Source organism: Poecile atricapillus, chromosome 7 (assembly GCF_030490865.1).
Source record: "Poecile atricapillus isolate bPoeAtr1 chromosome 7, bPoeAtr1.hap1, whole genome shotgun sequence".
Lineage (NCBI taxonomy): Eukaryota > Metazoa > Chordata > Aves > Passeriformes > Paridae > Poecile > Poecile atricapillus.
Window position 1 is genome coordinate 34,257,988 of NC_081255.1, and position 17,451 is coordinate 34,275,438.

The 17,451-nt window shown below is 38.3% G+C and overlaps 1 protein-coding gene across 3 annotated transcripts in view; it reads right to left on the reverse strand.

Moving 5' to 3' along the window:
• The window catches only part of SLC44A5 (solute carrier family 44 member 5), a 67,697-nt gene that overhangs the window by 6,519 nt on the left and 43,727 nt on the right, over window positions 1-17,451 (reverse strand). For 2 of the 3 annotated variants that reach the window (XM_058843382.1, XM_058843379.1), the window contains exons 9-19: window positions 17,145-17,228; window positions 14,459-14,571; window positions 13,899-14,030; window positions 11,068-11,167; window positions 8,140-8,232; window positions 7,156-7,243; window positions 5,209-5,471; window positions 3,756-3,850; window positions 3,305-3,408; window positions 1,983-2,056; window positions 79-149 (exon numbers count right to left, since the gene is read on the reverse strand). In XM_058843382.1, the coding sequence (XP_058699365.1) occupies window positions 79-149; window positions 1,983-2,056; window positions 3,305-3,408; window positions 3,756-3,850; window positions 5,209-5,471; window positions 7,156-7,243; window positions 8,140-8,232; window positions 11,068-11,167; window positions 13,899-14,030; window positions 14,459-14,571; window positions 17,145-17,228 (1,217 nt within the window). The remainder of the gene's footprint in view (window positions 1-78; window positions 150-1,982; window positions 2,057-3,304; window positions 3,409-3,755; window positions 3,851-5,208; window positions 5,472-7,155; window positions 7,244-8,139; window positions 8,233-11,067; window positions 11,168-13,898; window positions 14,031-14,458; window positions 14,572-17,144; window positions 17,229-17,451) is intronic. The other variant, XM_058843383.1, reaches the window with a different exon arrangement.

Consider the following 17,451-nt stretch of genomic DNA (forward strand, 5'->3'; position numbering starts at 1 on the left):
ACATGGCAGGCATGCTTGTGGGTACCAGAAAATAGAGCACACAATTTAGAAAAACAAACAAACAAACAACCGGCTTACCCACACCACCAGCAACAAGGATTTTCCCCAGAAACAGAAGGAAGTCTGTAACTTTGTCCAGAACTGCAACCCTGTTTAGCAAAGGACAAATGATACATAATCATCACAAACCAGACATTTGTATTCTCTCTCCTTAAACCTATGGATAACTGCAAAATATGACCAGAAGCTGTCTTCTGCTGGTTTTACAACCTGACAACACAACACCACAGACAGGCAGTGCTGAGATGGGTGTTGCTACAGTGTAATCTCAGCAGGCAAGAAAGCACTGAGTCTTTGCTGAATACGGCCTTAATGTGGCAATGCTGCTACAGGATTGACATGAAGACTGTTTATTCCTCAAGTTGGTTTAAAACAAATATCAGCCAACCCAAAACTTCAAAATATTTTTTATCCAGCCTTGCTTCTAGGGGCACAGATAAGCCAAGCCAGAATAGGGGAAGTACACATCAAAACAAAAAGCAACATTTATGTAGATTGCTGGTAGGCCTCCTTTCAACTTGGTCCTATCTGGCCATCTTTCATGATCCCATAACATGCCAAATCTACTATTTTAAGATATCATGGTACAACACGGAAGGCAGGAGACTTCAAAGCAGGAAGATAATCACAGATGAAAGAAGATACACAGAAAAGCAGACAGTAAATCTGCAGCTCTCATTGAAGCACAGCAGGGAGTTTCTGCTCAATATCCTGCCAGCCTGTAGAATCAGAAACTGCAGATAAACTTTGTCTCATTAACCTCTTGACAGCATTGAGGGCTATATTACCATTATGGATATGGTATATATTGTCCTAACTACTGTGAAAAAGAAATGTTAAGAACTACTAAAGAGACAAATCATCATTAACCTGTCAGAATTCAGATTTAGCAAAATACACAAGATAAAAATATCTTTATTTGAAACAACAGATTTATATGTCTAGCTTTTAACTGTTCTTACTGATTCAGTGCAAAATCATAAAGAACAGAGAGATTATATTCTGTAAGGAAATAAAGGTAGCTTCTCCTCTCTGTTGCACAGCCTTTACTCACTGTGGACATCACTGTCCTCATATCAGTGCAGGGTAACACAGTGAAGATATTTCATCTCCCAACTCCAGTTCTTTCCTCTTCTTTCCTAAGCATAATTTCCACTTTCCTCTTTCAGCCTTCCCCTCCATTTTTCTCCTCCTCCCAGTCCTTCACTTAATGCTTTAAACCTAACTAAGCTTTACCGTGTCTCTTGCTTGGTAATTAGATTGTGTGATATTACATCAATATGGCCTGCTCCTAAGTTATTCTCCCATGATTTTTTGATCTTACAATAGCAAAGGAGGAGCCAGGAGCAATGAAGGGAAGTACTGATGAGAACAGGGAGCTTGGCAACACACTTGGTAGTGAAAAAAAGGGCCAGGAAATTTCCAAGCATCAGAGGAGATCAGATTATGTTAAAGACAATCTTTTTGAAATTAAATTATTCTGTCTTCTTTACTTCCACTCTCTGACACCTCATAAGATTGCTGAATGAATCTGAAGACTTAGGTTTTTCTGCTTTCCAATTCTCACACCAAGTTCAAAAAACAAATATATGGCAGATGATGAGCATCCCATTCCCATGTATCTGCAGATCTCCTCTCAGGGCCTCCACTTGTTTCTTGGAGGCATTATTACAACATACTGGATATTTTAGAATTTAAAGAACCAATCACAAAAAAAACATGAGATTACATGGTAATCTCTGCATAGGTTACTGTACTGGCCAGGCTGCTGTTAACACACTGAGTGCAAGAAGTGAGGGCCCTGTCTGAGGACAGAAGCAGCACTCAGTATATGGAGGAGACATGGGAGAGGAAAGAAGTGTGCCCAGAGTGCAATAGCAGGAACTCCAAACATTTCCAAGGACTGGGAGATAGTCCCTTACCTCACCACATTCCGCATGAGCAAAAAGAATGCTTCCTTTGCTGACGTGCAGAAGTTTTTACCGTATATGGCAATCTGCAAAATAATAGTAGCTGTTCAGTATTTTAAATAATTAGGATAGCATCTCGTATGCCAGGATCTATCTGCATGTAATGCATAGCTCTCCCTAATATGTGGCCTTGAAACTCAGATGAAAATAAATCAGTTCCCTCTGTCACCTGCTATTTCAATGCCTCCCATCAGGCTGGGACAGAATATTATCCCTCCTTCCCCTTCAAATCACCTAGTGATGAGCATGCCACCTCTTGTGATCTCACAGGTAGTAGACCCTGAGACACATGTAGTACTTAGTTTCCGAAGCAGAGCAAAAAAGGTACTTGTTGAGGGATTCTCCCTTTGCTAGTTACCTACACTAGATTTATAGTCAGTGGAAAAGAACAGGCACTTGTAGAGCTGAAGTGAGCTGACCCCTGTAGTTATCTATCTCCTTGGACCTGATGTTGCATCCCCTGAAGAAAAAATTGGCATAAAGTAAAGTAGCTGAAGTTATTCATGGACAAATCCACATCTTCCTGGAATAGTGTCCAGCACGGTAAGATATACTAGAACAGCTCTCAGCTCAGACATTTTATGAAATGTAAAAAAGATTGTCAAAAATGCTTCTTCTTCAAGATGGCAATAATTTGAAACATCAACACAGATTGTAATGGACCACCACAGCCACCTCCTTTGAGACAAGAAGTCTGTGAATGTACCACTCAATCACTGAAGCTGCTTCAAGCAGAACATCCTAGGCTGAAATCTGTGTATGTTAATTTATGTGAAGATTTCAAACTTCTTGTATCTGGAAGCTAAAAAGGCTTATTTGAGAGAAATATGGCTGCTGCTGTTGCTAGTAGAATTTGTGCTTTTAACTTCCAGGTGGAAATACAATTATCACATTCCTTCTGACTTCCTTATTCAAATACTGCCTCCAAAGAGAAATGTCATCAACATGCAATATGAAATAAATTAATTTTCCTGTTGAAACCAGGATATCAATTACTGAATTACAGGGTCGGTTAACAATTTATTCCATCCCTTCCCAATTATTTTGGGAGTTAGAGTGATGGAAAAAGACAAGAAAAAAACGAGGCTCAAATGAGAAGGAAAAAAAAAAATCTTATTTTTTCATGGTAGAACCACATGCATGTACTGAAAACTCCCATAAATCACATTATTTATTCAGCAGATTCAAGTATTGCTGCCTGCTGATCAACTAGTAGCGTCTAGGATATTTCAGTGTCCTAGACAGAGAAGACCATATGCAGACACAGCACATACCATGATGTAGGCATTTCTGTTTATAAATTTTAAGAATTTTTCCAAACACCAGAAACAGCACTTGAGGCAGCAGAGTAGGAATCTAGTGAAGGAGTTCTGAGTACCTAAAAAGAGCAGGAGAGAGTACATCATACAGAGAACTCATGAACAGTCTTCAGAAGATCTTAAATTGTGACATTTCTTTATTTCTAGGTATGGACTCTCTCTCAACCAAATTTAACTCACTAGCTTTCAATCAGACCAGACTCATATCCCATCTAAACTTTGCATTAGGTTCCCAAAATCACAGACTCAGTTTGAGTAAATGAACATAAATTTACTGGCTTCAAAATAAACTACAACAGATAATGTTGAATTAGTCTCTTTTCCTTGCTAAAAAACAGCTTGGGAAAGTAAGGAAGTAATTTAGCAAGGAAGATCTTAACAACTTACGGCAGATCATAAATCTCACCTTTCAGTTTGTGATCCAGGTACTCCAGTATTACTCTAATAAGTTGGACAATCGCAAGAATTAAGGCTCCAAATGCCAGTGAACCTGTATGGTATCTAAAAACAAAATATTTGACTGTTACGTCACACGTGTGCCCATGTACATGGATATATGTATGCATATGTGTATGTATATACAAATAAAATCAGAAGTGAAGGAAGGTCCATTAGTGGGAATTACACAAAACTAATGGACCTTCATCCTGATCCGCCACAGAGGAATGGGATGAAGCCATTGGTGTTGGCGCTGTTTGTGAGTCCTGTGTCTGTCTCTCAATCTGTGTACACATCTGTTGTATTTCATGTGTGTGTCTACTAAGAGTACCTGCTCAGCATTACAATTGGTTGGACCTAGGGGCAGGGAGCTGCAGCAGCCCTGGTACTGTAGGGCTACAGGATCCAGCCTTCCTCCAATAACTACATCTTCCCAATCGTGCTGGCTGGATGGACTGTGGTTTTTTTCATAGTAGCTTGTGCTGTGCTATGTTTTGGGTTTTTGACCAGGATAGTGATGATAATGCACCCATGCTTTAGCCACTGTTGAGCAACATTTGCACAGCACCATGGACTGCTCCACTCCTCACCCTGCCGCACTGGTAAGCAGGTTGGGGGTACATGAAGAGCTGAGAGGGGACATGGCCAGGATAGCTGACATCAAATGATCCCAGGGATACCTCACGCCATAGTGTCAGGCTCAGCAGTATCAGCTGGTGGAAGGAGGGGTAAGAGGGGAGCATTTGGAATTTTGGAGTTTGTCTTTCCAAGACACTGCTATACATGAAAATTCCCTGCTGTACTGGGGATGGCTGAACACATGCCTGTCTGTGGGAAATGAGGAATGAATTCCTTGCTTTGCTTGTGCATGCATCTTTCTTTTACCTATTAAACGGTCTTCATCTCAGCCCATGTGTTTTCATATTTTCATATTTTTCATAATAATATAAATAATAATATAAATATATACACATATTTATATATAAAATATATGATATGTATATTATATATTATATATCATAATTATATATCATTATATTATTGTATCTTATTATATTATTATATATTATTATATGTTATATATTATTAATTATATATTATATATAAATATATAATAATATATAATATACTATATATTCAATATAAAATATAGAATATATATAATATATAAATAAAATATAAATAATAAGTAATAATAATATAAAATATAAAATAATTTTCATATTTTTACCCTTCAGATTCTCTCCTCCATCAGCATGGGGGAGCAAGCAGGCAGCTGAGGGGGACTCAGCTGCCACCAATATTAAACTATAATGCTGACTAATAATTTTCCTATTATATTCTAAGACTGGCTTCTTTAGATGTAAAAAGAGCACTTGTCAGACACACGACAAGGCTCCCTTCCAGCCTCACAGACTTACCGTATTGCTCGTCCAAATGAAGAGAAGAGTGGCCACAGCGGAATATCAGCTGGCTTTCTATAGGCCCAGTAATAAGAGGCAAAGGCACCAGCAAGGGTACACTGACCCAGTGCAATTGCAAAGTTCACCAGCCAGAGAAAGACAAAGGCATTGGCTAACTGGAAGATGAAGATGTATTTATGGTACAGGCCTTCTCCTCCATAAAAAGCAAAAGTACACTGAGCACCTGGGCACAATTTAGTCACATTGGTTGTGTTAAAAGTCTAAACAGAAATAAAAAATAAGACAATCATAAGAAATGAATTCTATATACATAGCCTCTGATATTTAGCAGGTTAATACAAATAACATAACTCTGCTTGATATTTCATTAGCTCATTCAAAACTGCAACACTACGCAACCTGTTTACATACTCAGATTCAAATCAAGGACTTACTCAGTCTCATGCAAAGACTTAAGTTTAAACTAGGTATTGGCAAACAGGGCTGTTAACCACATCCGTGAAACTTGAAAAAATGGAATTTAAATTTCAGGAATCTACTTTTAAGATATATAAATGCTTCTTTAAAGAAAATATGCTCAATTAAAGAAAAAAAAACAACTTGAAAACTAGAGGCCAAATTGGATGCTCAGGTAAAATCACCATGGTTGAAAAACTGAGCTATACAATGTAATACAAACTGTGGATGTGGTCACAACTTAGCTTATGTATTTCAGACTATTATAAAAAGGAGTCATCTTTATACTGAATTACTTTTCCCTATTTCTAGTGTTTATTTCACGTATTTGCTTGGTTTGGACATGAAATGAAACCAGATGAATTCTAATTGCTTTCTTTTGTAGTGTTTAGACATCAGCAGCGTGTGCATCACCACTGCAACACAATGAAACTTAATGCATTGGTTTCTGCTCATTGCCTCTTGTCCCATTGCTGGCCCCCAGAGCAGAGCCTGGTTCATGCTCTGCTCTCTCGCTGCAGACAGGGACAGCCAGGGACAGAGGGACAGCCAGGGACATCCAGGGACAGCCAGGGACAGAGGGACAGCCAGGGCTGAGGGCCCCTCTCAGCTGGGGCTCCTCTCCAGGCTGAGCAGCCCCAGCTCCCTCAGCCTCTCCTGGGCACGGAGATGCTCCAGGCCCTTCCTCAGCTCAGGAGCTCCTGTCCCTGCTGTGCTGAGGATCCAGAGCTGGACACACACTCCAGAGGTGCCTCCAGGGCTGGGCACAGGGGCAGGATCCCTCCCTGACCGGCTGGGAATGCTCTTCCTGAAGCACCTCCTGACTGGCAGAACAAACTGCTGGCCCAGGGACAGCTTGTCGTCCCCACCAGGATTCCCAAGTCCTTCTCCAGAGAGCTGCCCTCCAGCAGGTCACCTGCAGTCTGTGCTGGTGCATAGGGTTATTTTTCCCCTGGTGCATAACATTTGATACATATTTCTATTTTTTAAAGAATCCTTAAATTCAAACCCACAGCCAAGTAAAAAAAATTGTCTGAGGGCAAAATTAAAAAAAAAAATAAAAAAAAAATTTGGAGCTTTATAAAGATAATTACTGTGACAGAAGCGGCTAAGCTTCTGCTTCAAATCATGGCTAGTCCCTGAGCAAGTCTGAGGTGCAGCTTTCAAAGTTTACCATGCCCTTTAGAAGACCAAAAAAAAGACTCCTCACAAATTCAAGAACATCTTCCCAATAAAATTTTATTTTTTTCTCTTCCTTTCTCACCCTGTAAATTAGAATGTCCACATTTACAGAAGAGTTTAGCGGAAAAACTAGTTTATGTCTGTAAAATAAGAAAGTGTTACCTGAATATTAGGTAATATTATCAGGTTTAACATGAGGTCTCATTACTTAAAACATGCACATATTTTACCAGAAGTGCATTTAACAGTGATTAAAAAATGCAATTAGTATAGCTCTCACTATAGGTAAATATTTTTCACACTTACCTCCGGGTTACAAGTCAGGTTTGCATACTTGCACAGTGTTTGATTAGCCATTACTTTATACACAGGTTCTCCTGATGTGGCCAGAAAACTGAATGAAATATTTTAAGAAGGAATCACAAAACTGTTTTTTGTGCAACTTAGGATTCTGCAGTGGGTAACTACTAGCACTAAAAATCTTGCGTAGATAACAGAAAACCTGGTCTTGATCTGGAGAGACATATCTGAAGAGTTGACAGACAAGACCAAGTGCTCTCATTACCTAGAGGAATAAGGCAGACTCGTACCTGGAGCTGTAATAACCCCTGAGCAGAACAGGCAGGGGACATAACCTTGAAAATTGTCCCCATCTCTCCTCCACATCTATCTTTGACAAGGCAGACTATGCAGTAGCTCTCGTACTTTGCAAAAGTAAATACAAAGCATAAGGATGAATTAACACTGCCCTGAAAAGCAACAACTGACCCTCTTTGCATATGAAAAAACAGCTGGATTTTAAATAGCAGTTTTCCCCTTTTTTAGTCCTTACCAAACGCTTGCTGATCAGGAACAAACAGTGGTTGCTGTCAGGCAATTCAGAGAAGATAGTGCACTGTATATTCTCTCACTTTTTTCTCATGTTTTTCTTAACAAAACACACACAGAACCCACTCTACCTCCAGTTAACTAAGAAACCATTAACACCAGGCCTATGGAGCACACAGCACATCAAAGAACCCCAAGAGTCAACCTTATGCAGCACACAGGCTTTGTATGATCCCCCTGCCTTGGATTGAATTTTAGTCCGTTTTTTTTTTTATTCAAATAAAATCACTGTCTGTAGATCACATGTCGATGTGCAGTATGGAGGACCGCATCAGAAGTGTAAGTGCTAAGTGACCAAATAAGCCTCTTAATATTGTTTTAATTAATGTGAAATAGCAGAAAATCATCTAGTCTTGCAGACCGGAAGACTTGCTTCAGATAGGTACACAGACAGAAGGATACACAGCTGTCACAGCCCAGTAGGAAATACAAATTGCAATGAGTAAGAAGGTGATGATTGGGTAGAACAGTGTAGACATTATGTAGCCAATTGCCCTATAAAAGAAAAAAAAAATATCAGTAAGATACAATTCCAGAAACAAGCTTTTTATCAGTTCTCTTCTAAGCAATTTTACTTTGAGAACCTTTTTGACACTCACAGCATAATCTAGTACTAGGATATCAGAATACTGCAGGAATTTTTTTCCTATGTCTTCAAACCTTGACTTTGTCATTTCTATCACTCCACTTTTATCAATGGTAATACAGTGAACTTTATCAAATTGCCATGTTCCAGCCTGTCTTCTGCTGTCTCCTTCTTCATGACTGCTTCAGAGATCCATCTCTTTCTAGGCCATTACCCGATTTCCACGACATCTTCTTGCTAACTTTGCAGACATTATTACCCTTTATGTCCTTATCTCACTCTGCTTCTCCTGAGTTCTTCCTTCACTCCTACAGATCTGAAACTATCTTGTTCTATTTTGTATTTGACAACTCTCTTCTCAGCAACTTTCCTGCATTAAGTGCTAGCTATTCAGAGGCAGAGACAGTCAACTTGTCTTTGTAATGCCAGGACACACTGACACCTTCCTGCGACTATGTGACCTTCCTTGCATATGCTGTAACTAAATGGCACTCACCTATTACTACTGGAAGGCAAAACTAATAATTACCTTTTCCTGCTGACAGCTTAGAGAGGTTCTTTCAATATCAAGGCATATGTAGACTGATATTCTACTGCTAATTCCTGTGACTAGTGAGTAGGAACTCGAGCATCCTAGTTCCTACCCTGCCAGGAGCTTGTTCTCTGTAAGTGGGAGTTGATACCAGCCCTCTTGGTAAACCTGCTGCTGTCCCAGAAGTGAATACTGCCAGCTGGGTATCTCACTGGATGTGAATTCAGAAAGCATGTGCTTTGTTCACTGCAGGCTGTTATGGGTTGGCTCTCTTTATCACATGTCTTTTTGTCTAGTACTATTTCCTATAGTATTTCTCCTGTGACATAGGGCACTTCTGATGGTATTTATGTTATAGGATGTAGTTTCCAAAATGCAAAAGGAGAAAACTTTACTCCATTTCTAAAGGTAAAGTAGTATATGCTAGGGTGAATGCGAGGAAACTGTTATGTGCAGTACAGAGGTTATAAGTAAAACATCAATTGTTGTCCAAGTCTAGAGACAAAAGAGTCCATTACAAGTCACACAGGAGGACAGAGCCTTATGCTGTCTGAGAAACAATCACAACAAATTAGCTATGTTCAGCTAACGGCCTCTTAGTTACCATTAAGACCATTGGCTATTATTCCAAAACACTGATTAACAACTGTTGTTTCTAACTATGGATTTCAAGTAAATTATTGGCATTATAACTGTAATATTTTTCAAAATATAGCTAAAAGCTATTGAAAAACAGTGTGATTTCCAGTCATTAGCGCCTTACTTTTTATCTTTCTAAATACAGGACATGGCCTGTTAAGTTTACAGTAATTACATACACTGTTTCATCTCATCCATTATGCAGGAGAGAAAAAAGTTCACCTTCAAGTGACCCTTCCATGCTGCTGGAAAACTATAGAATGTTATTACTAATCAGCAAGAAGTTTATGAAGTTTCTAAAAACCTTCCACCTGTCAAGGCTGTGAACAAAGGTTCTGAAGAATGTTAAAAGTGTTCCTGGATTTTAATGAACAAGAATTTAAGAGTATAATTTAGTGCTGCCTAAATTAATTGCTACGCTCTAATTGTACAGTAGCATAAGACAGGAAACAGATACCTGGCTAAATGCAGAACTTCCATATTTCTTAATCCCATGACAAAAATCCCAAATCCCAATTCCCAGGAACCACAGTGGCAACAGAGATAGCAGAAAACCACAAGCAAGTGCATATAGATGAACTCAGAGCTAACTCTATGTGCTCTGAGAACAGAGCCTTACTTTCAGGGCCTATGAGACCATAGCCTATTTGCAATGAAACCCAAGGGCCAGATGTTTTAAATCAGTCAGTTTAAAGTCCATTTATTCTTTGTAATATTCCCATTAAAAAAAAGCAAACAATAAAACAAAAACAAACAAGCAAACAACACCCCCGACCCCCCCCCCCCCCCCAAAAGAAAAAAATAAGCCACCAACAAAAACACTAAGTGTTTGCACTGTGTAAACTAGGAACCACTGTTAACAAAGCCTATGCAGATTTCAGGAAACACACAGTGAAGGGGTCCCTTAGGCTCTAAACCCTCGTATCCTGCTCTGCTTTCTTCTTTACTCAGAGCTAAAAAGAAGTATCTTAGACTGCACCCTCTTAAAATGTCTGGTCACAGAAGTCTCTTTTTTTATTTATGCCTGTCCACACAGAAGTTTGACTGGAGCCAGAAGAAACTCCTAGTTTTTCCCTAAATAGAAGCCACAGCCAAAACAACACCAATCCTCTACTATTAGTACACGACTCCAGAGACAATCCAATGACAGAGCAAAGCTGGCACTTATAGGTCCCAGACTCCGATGAACAGCATACCATACTTAGCTTTTCTGCTGAGACACCTTCTTTGCACTAAGGATAAGTGGTAATATCAACAGTGTATGTATTCTTAAGGCAAGAAGTGGAGAGATAATAAATACCTTACTTTAAAAGAGAAAGCTCTATTAAGCACAACCTCATTAAAAGGTAACTGGCATTCCTTGAATGCCTCCCCTGAACTCCTTGTTGAATCTGTTTGGTTCAACAAATGCAGTGTTGTATTTTAAACCCCAATTTTCTGCCCTTGCTAGCGCAAGATAGAGTTCAGGAAGAGTGTACTCTAGAGATCATTTAATACCATTCAACATATCCATATCTCTATCTCTATAAAACATATATTATATATAACATACATTAAAATAAAACAAACATACCTACTACCTTCCTTCAACAGTGCAATAGCAATCCGGATCCTATTTCTTAGGAAGATCAGCATCAGTATGATAATGACCTCAACACCACAAAGTATTATCACTGTAAATAAGCAAATAAAGAAGTTAGATTTATCAAGAACCAAACCAATATGCTGCCTCTGTAATTTTTTCCTTGTAACTTGAACTATTGTTCCTGTACCCTGTAAATTCTCTGCTTGAGCAGTTCTTTCTCCAACTGCACCTGCCAAATTTCAATCCCATTTCATAGGTTTCTAAGTCCCACTGTAAAAAAATTATGTATGCAGAGAGTTAGTCAGAATGTGTATGACCCTGATATTTGTATTTTTAACAGAAAAATGGAACACATAATTCTCAGAAAAAGATAAAAATGTACTTCCATGTGAGTGCAGTATTCAGCCTTAGACACAGTTCATCCTTTACAAATTCTACTTTCCATAAACAGAATTTTTCTCATAATAGAAGCATTTGTTCATACTATACTCTTGCTCATTTGTAGTGTTTAGATAATAATAAATAGGAGTTTAATAATAGGAGTCAAGTTTTTCACGGAGAGTGCATTTTTCTGATCTACATTGTTCTAAGATGTAGATGTACTAAAATCACTAAGTTTGTTTGAGTATTAACCTGGCATGAGCTCCTTTCACCAAATTTGAGTTTAAAAAAAAATAAAAATAAGAGACTAAGATAGGACCATTCTGGACAAATTACTTTCACCTTCCAGTTGTGTTGCTGGAATCATGCTCTAATATTAGAGAGCTGAGAACTCTTAGTTATAGGCCACATTTGAATCATAACTGATTTCAGCAGAGTCTGCTTCTGTCTGATTTCTATTCATGTTGGTTCAAAACCTACTTCTGCAGTAGAAAATAAGAAAATTCTGTGAGCTTCACCTAGAGAGGACTGAGCCTTTAATGCCTGAAGCACACATCCTCTGACCCTGAGACATACCCATTTATTTTTGGTGCTTCAGATTGTTAGACAATAACTTCAACCAGCCCAGCAGGGGCAGGTTGTTGTATGCAGCAGGACCTGTGCCCTCCAGCTGAAACCAGGAAGTTCTGTGGAGGGAGAGGAAGACAGAAGGGACAGTACCCTTAAGTATCCCAAAACTTATATGAAGGTTTGCAAAGGAAGCTGAGATTTTTTAGGTCCCACAGTTAAGACATATCAGACCAAATAGTCACAGATGATGTTGAACTACAATCCCAAGTATTACCCCTGGCAGCAGAACTGCAGGTGGCAAGTGACTGCTGTCGTGCTCAGAGCCACGGACCTTGTACAGAACAAACTTTTTGTTAAACACATTTCAATGCCATTTTTCCATGAAGGAATATATAAACTGGTTTCTTTAAAGTTGGTCTAATTCCAATTTGGCTCTGTTAGATTAACAGATTTGTCTGAAACATCGTGAAAAAGGCAAGTAATATCAGTACCTGATAAGTCCTAGACTAGGACTCTATGTTTTCTTCAAGGATATGTAACTATCTACATTGCTGGGTGATTTTGGGAAAGCAATTTAATTCCTGAGTGCCTCAATTTATTCTTGTGGAAGGGACACTAAACTCTAGATAAACTATACATGGGCTGCTAAGAATCAGGCAGGAGAAAAGCTTGAAGAGTTGATAATAAAGCATAATAAAGTCCTAATATTCTCTAGGGAGAGCATACTAAAAAGCTCTGCCTCAACAATATATATAGAAGATGCTTCATAAACTCAGTGATCCAACATGGAAATAAATTAAGACACAAAGAAGAAAAAGGAGATTTAAGCAGTAAGGTACTGTTCTATTAATTTAGCTACCAATAGGGAGAGGCAGTGCTTTTGGTTATGACCCATCCATCATCAGTTAGAAGTCTGTGTGTCTTCTAATAGAGCAGTAACAGGAGTGCAAGTAGTATTTCACAGTTACTTCTCTCTTCTGCCCCTGCTTTCTTGGGGAGGAACGTGTATGCTGCAGGTTCCAGGAGGATTTTGTTTAATATGGTTCATTCCAGAGTCTTAGATCAGACTCCAAGAAAATTCAGTGGCATAAGTGTAAACTGACAGGAGACCTCATTGTGGTCTTCAATATCCTCACAAGGGCAAGTAGAAGGGCAGGTACTGATCTCTTCATTCTCATGTCCAATGACAGGACTCAAGGGAACAGCTAGAGCTGGGTCAGGGGGATTTAGGTGGGAGATCAGGGAAAAGTTCTTCCCCCGGAGTCGGGCACTGAACAGCTCCACCAGGGCTGTGGTCATTCATGGGCCCAAGGCTGTCAGAGCTCAAGGAACATTTGAACAATACTCCCAGGCACAGGGTGGGATTGCTGGAGTGTCCTGCACAGGGCCAGGAGCTGGACTTTACGATCCTGATGGGCCCCTTCCAACTCGGAATATTTTATGATTCTAAGACACAAAAAAGTGTAGTTATTAATGTGACTTATTAATCTAATTTCTGGGGCTCTCAAAGACGGAGGAAAAATTATCTGACAGAGAAAAGTACCCCTCCATATGCAACTTCATCATGATGAACTTAATTATCGCCTTCTGCTTTCCCCATGATGAAGACTGAACACACAGGAAGCAGAATGCTAATAACAAAAGATTTTCTCACTCTTATCACTAGTGTGATTGCATTATCTCCCCTTACAAATATACTAGTGTCCTTGAAAAAAGCACATTTTTACACAATACAGAGAAAAGGAATTCTGCTTGCTTCTCTGAGCAATGTGTAAAGGAGGAGATTTAACAAGGCAGAAGGTATACCAAGACACTGACTGATTTTCCTGAATATCCATTAACAGATACCAAATTTAAAGGGCACTTACTAAAGGCTAACCATGTTTGCCTCAGTTGCAGGTACACTTTGAAGTCTGTCTGGAATCCAATATCATAAACAGTGAGGTCAGATCCAGGTATTCCTTTAAGATGATCATACTCCCAGTAACAATGCCAGATGCCTTTTAAAAAACAATCAATGTAACAGGAACATGTCTGAAGAGAGCAAAGACAAATTTCAAAAAAATCTTACAAGCCAAATGTTTTGCTTTTGTATAAGCCTGTCAGGTAAGCAAAACCCAAGACTGCATCACTATGAGACAAGCCAATTATGATATCACATATATGGGAAAGAAATACCAGTACAAGTGATTACAGACTAAGCATACCATGCACAAGTGATGCAGGTTGCTACATCTGCTGCTAAGTATTAGCACAGCTGAATTCTTACCACATTTTGCTGCATTTATGTCCTTCTCACTTAATTGTGTCAAAAACTAAGCATTAATTCACCCAACTGTACCATTCAATTGAAGTAACTACTGATTTTCTTTCCCCAGACTTAAGCAGTAAGAAAAAATAGTCTCAGAGGCTAGAAAATTACACCTACCATAACCTATAATACCAATCACACCAAAGATGAAAATCCAGAAGAGAACCCCAGCTGTGAACCTCAACAACACAAGGAAGAGCAGACTCAGCATCATTGCAATGAACAGCCCACTGGAAAGTCAAGAAACAGAAACACAGGGAAAATGAGTGTGAGAATCTATTCACTTTCTTGCATTCCTGCTACTCCAAATGAGGGTCACTTCATCTCTCATAACAGCATGATTTGTGAAAATGTATTTCAAAATCTTTTTTATGAAATACATTCTCATGGCTATTATCTGCCATTACAAAGACCTTATAAATGATGATCTCACAGGGCAGAGCCTGAAATGTTTATGTGCACTGTGTTCTCAGGCTGATTGAATGGGATTAATATAATGCCTTTTTTGTCACTTATACCAGCTGAAAAACTCACTGCCTTTTTCAGGCCACAGTCGAATCTACAAAAATCTAGAAATCTAGAAAGTTAAATTGGAGGAATACCTATATGTGGGGAAGTTGCTGGTTTATGTCCTCTACAGAAAATCCCTGCTTGCAAAGAAACAATGTTAGTAAACAACATTTTAGGAGCTTCCTAGGAAAAAAAAATAATTAAATTTAGGAGGAAAGCCATCAGGAGGTTAGGAGGATATAATTTCTACTCATCACCACTTCTACTGTTCAGAAGAGGAAATGATCACGGAACTATGATGCATAGAAAGAAACTGTTAAGAGCCTTTCTATGCAGGCCCTAGGAAAGATGTCTACAGTGCCTTCTCTTCATCAAGATAATAATAATAATATACTACTACTACTGCTGCTGCTACATAGAATATTTTCATTTCACTCCTAGACAGCAAGTCCAAAAGGAAAAAAAATATTGCAAAAGGCTTTCTTCCTCTGCAAAGCTTTCTAAACAATTATGAAGAAAGCAATATGAATATTAATCCCATAAAACAAATATCCAGCCTAGGTGCTTCAAAAAACATTTAATGTCTCATTTTTATTAAATGTTACATCTGAATTTTTTATTAGTACAGACTCAAAAAAATTTAAACCCCCTTCTTGCCTGTGTTCAGTAATTTTTCTTCTGAATGTTCCCAGCTTATTTAGCCAATAAGCAAAGCTAAAAAATGGGGCAGCCTGATCATAAAATTGCACATCAGCTTATTTAGCTAAACCTTTGTAAGCTTGCCTTAAGTCCTACCCCTTTAAAGGCTTCCTAGCTTGATGTACTTTCCCTTTCTGAATGATTTACTGAAATTCAGAATGTATTCCTCAAGAAAAGTTGTAGTTTTGGAGTTCAATCATGAAAGCAGTAGATTACCTTTATCTAAAGTTATCTTTAGTATATATGAGTCCTAGTAACACCAAAACTGAGTACATAGTAGCAACTGTCTTCAACAGAGTAGTTCCCTTAAATTGAGCCTTGAAGCAGTGTTCTTTTGGGGTATGCTAAAAAAATTACAGCAATTCCATATTTAAATTTTAATCCAGCCCCTTTGTACTGTCATCACCCAAACTATGACACTTAAATATGTCCAGAAATCATTTGATCTATGCTAGCATTTGGTGAAAAGTGTGAAGAAAATTACCTATCCAACTATCTTAAAGTGGCAACACTTCCTTACAAAAAAACAGTAAAAATACCATATTCGGAATGTGGAAACCTGTTTCAAGATTTAGAATTTCTGTTCAAAAAAATGGTCTGCCTCTGTCCAGTGTGTTGAGTGGTATCTCCTTTGAAAGAATCTGTACCGTTAGTCTGATTTCATTAAGAGATAGAGAGACCCAAGCTTGCTGAATATCTGTGAGTTTCCTGCTACTAAATATTGTGAGCTGAGTATCAAACTATGAGAAAGCTGTCTTTCCACCAGTGACTGACCTTTAAAAGTTGACAACTCATGTTTCTGAACTGACTAAATCCCCATATTCTTATCTAAAGTATGTATTAATTGTCATGGATTTGCATTCAGGATTGACTAATGTATACTTAACATGCGCATGTTACAGGTTTTCACCTGGTGACAATTTCTGCTCTTGTTTAAACAGATCAACACACCAGTCCATCAAAACCAGTATCAGTGGGCTAGGAATTCACAAATACTGACACATTTGCTTTAGCAAAGTAGCTTCTTCTCTTGTTTCAGTGCTGCATTTTAATTAATTAGTGATTAATGAATATTAATTGCAAGAAAAAGTTAATACTCCTCAATAATTTTTGTTCTTGATGTTGCTTTGCCTGCTGCATTGGATTTATGGATTTATGTTGAAATTGAATATTAGAATGGATTTAACTGTATATTGCTTGCATGAATTTTGAAACTATCTGTTTTATATATATATGCTAGTGACACTTGGCAACTGCAACTGGCTTGAAAGTCACTTAATTAAGATTTTTCAGTTTTGGAATTGCCACACACATGGGTGCTGCAAGAGAACACTGCACCTCTTGATTTTCTGTCTAGCAGGACATTAAAAAGCTATTCCAGATCAACTGACACTCCATGTATGTATGCTGTACTATCCATATTATCCACAGAACCATAACAACCTTATTATCACGTGTGATGAATGGAAATTACAGTTGCTCCTTGAGTTTTAAAGTAGGATTTGTATCAAATACATACATGATCTATTTTTCTATACCCTGCACACTCCAGAATGAGTTTGGAAATGCTAAAAATACCAACAAAAACCCTTACATTAAAATCCAATACCAAGAAATGGCATAGTCTTCAAAAATTTTCATTCCAACTGATCTTGCATCCAGGACATTATTGATGCCACTGAGAAAAGAAAAATCAAAGAAAAGATTGCCTCAGGTAGAAAGTGAGAATTTATTTAAACAACAAGCAGGATCAGTGAAAGAATTTGAAATATCTTTGGCAGTGATAAGAGTATATTTCAATTTTTCAGCTCCAGCTCTGTCACCAAGCAAACATCAATCACAGCAAAGAAAAAAACTGTGTAAGAATGTCTCTACAAGTCCTGAAAAATAATTTATTAAAA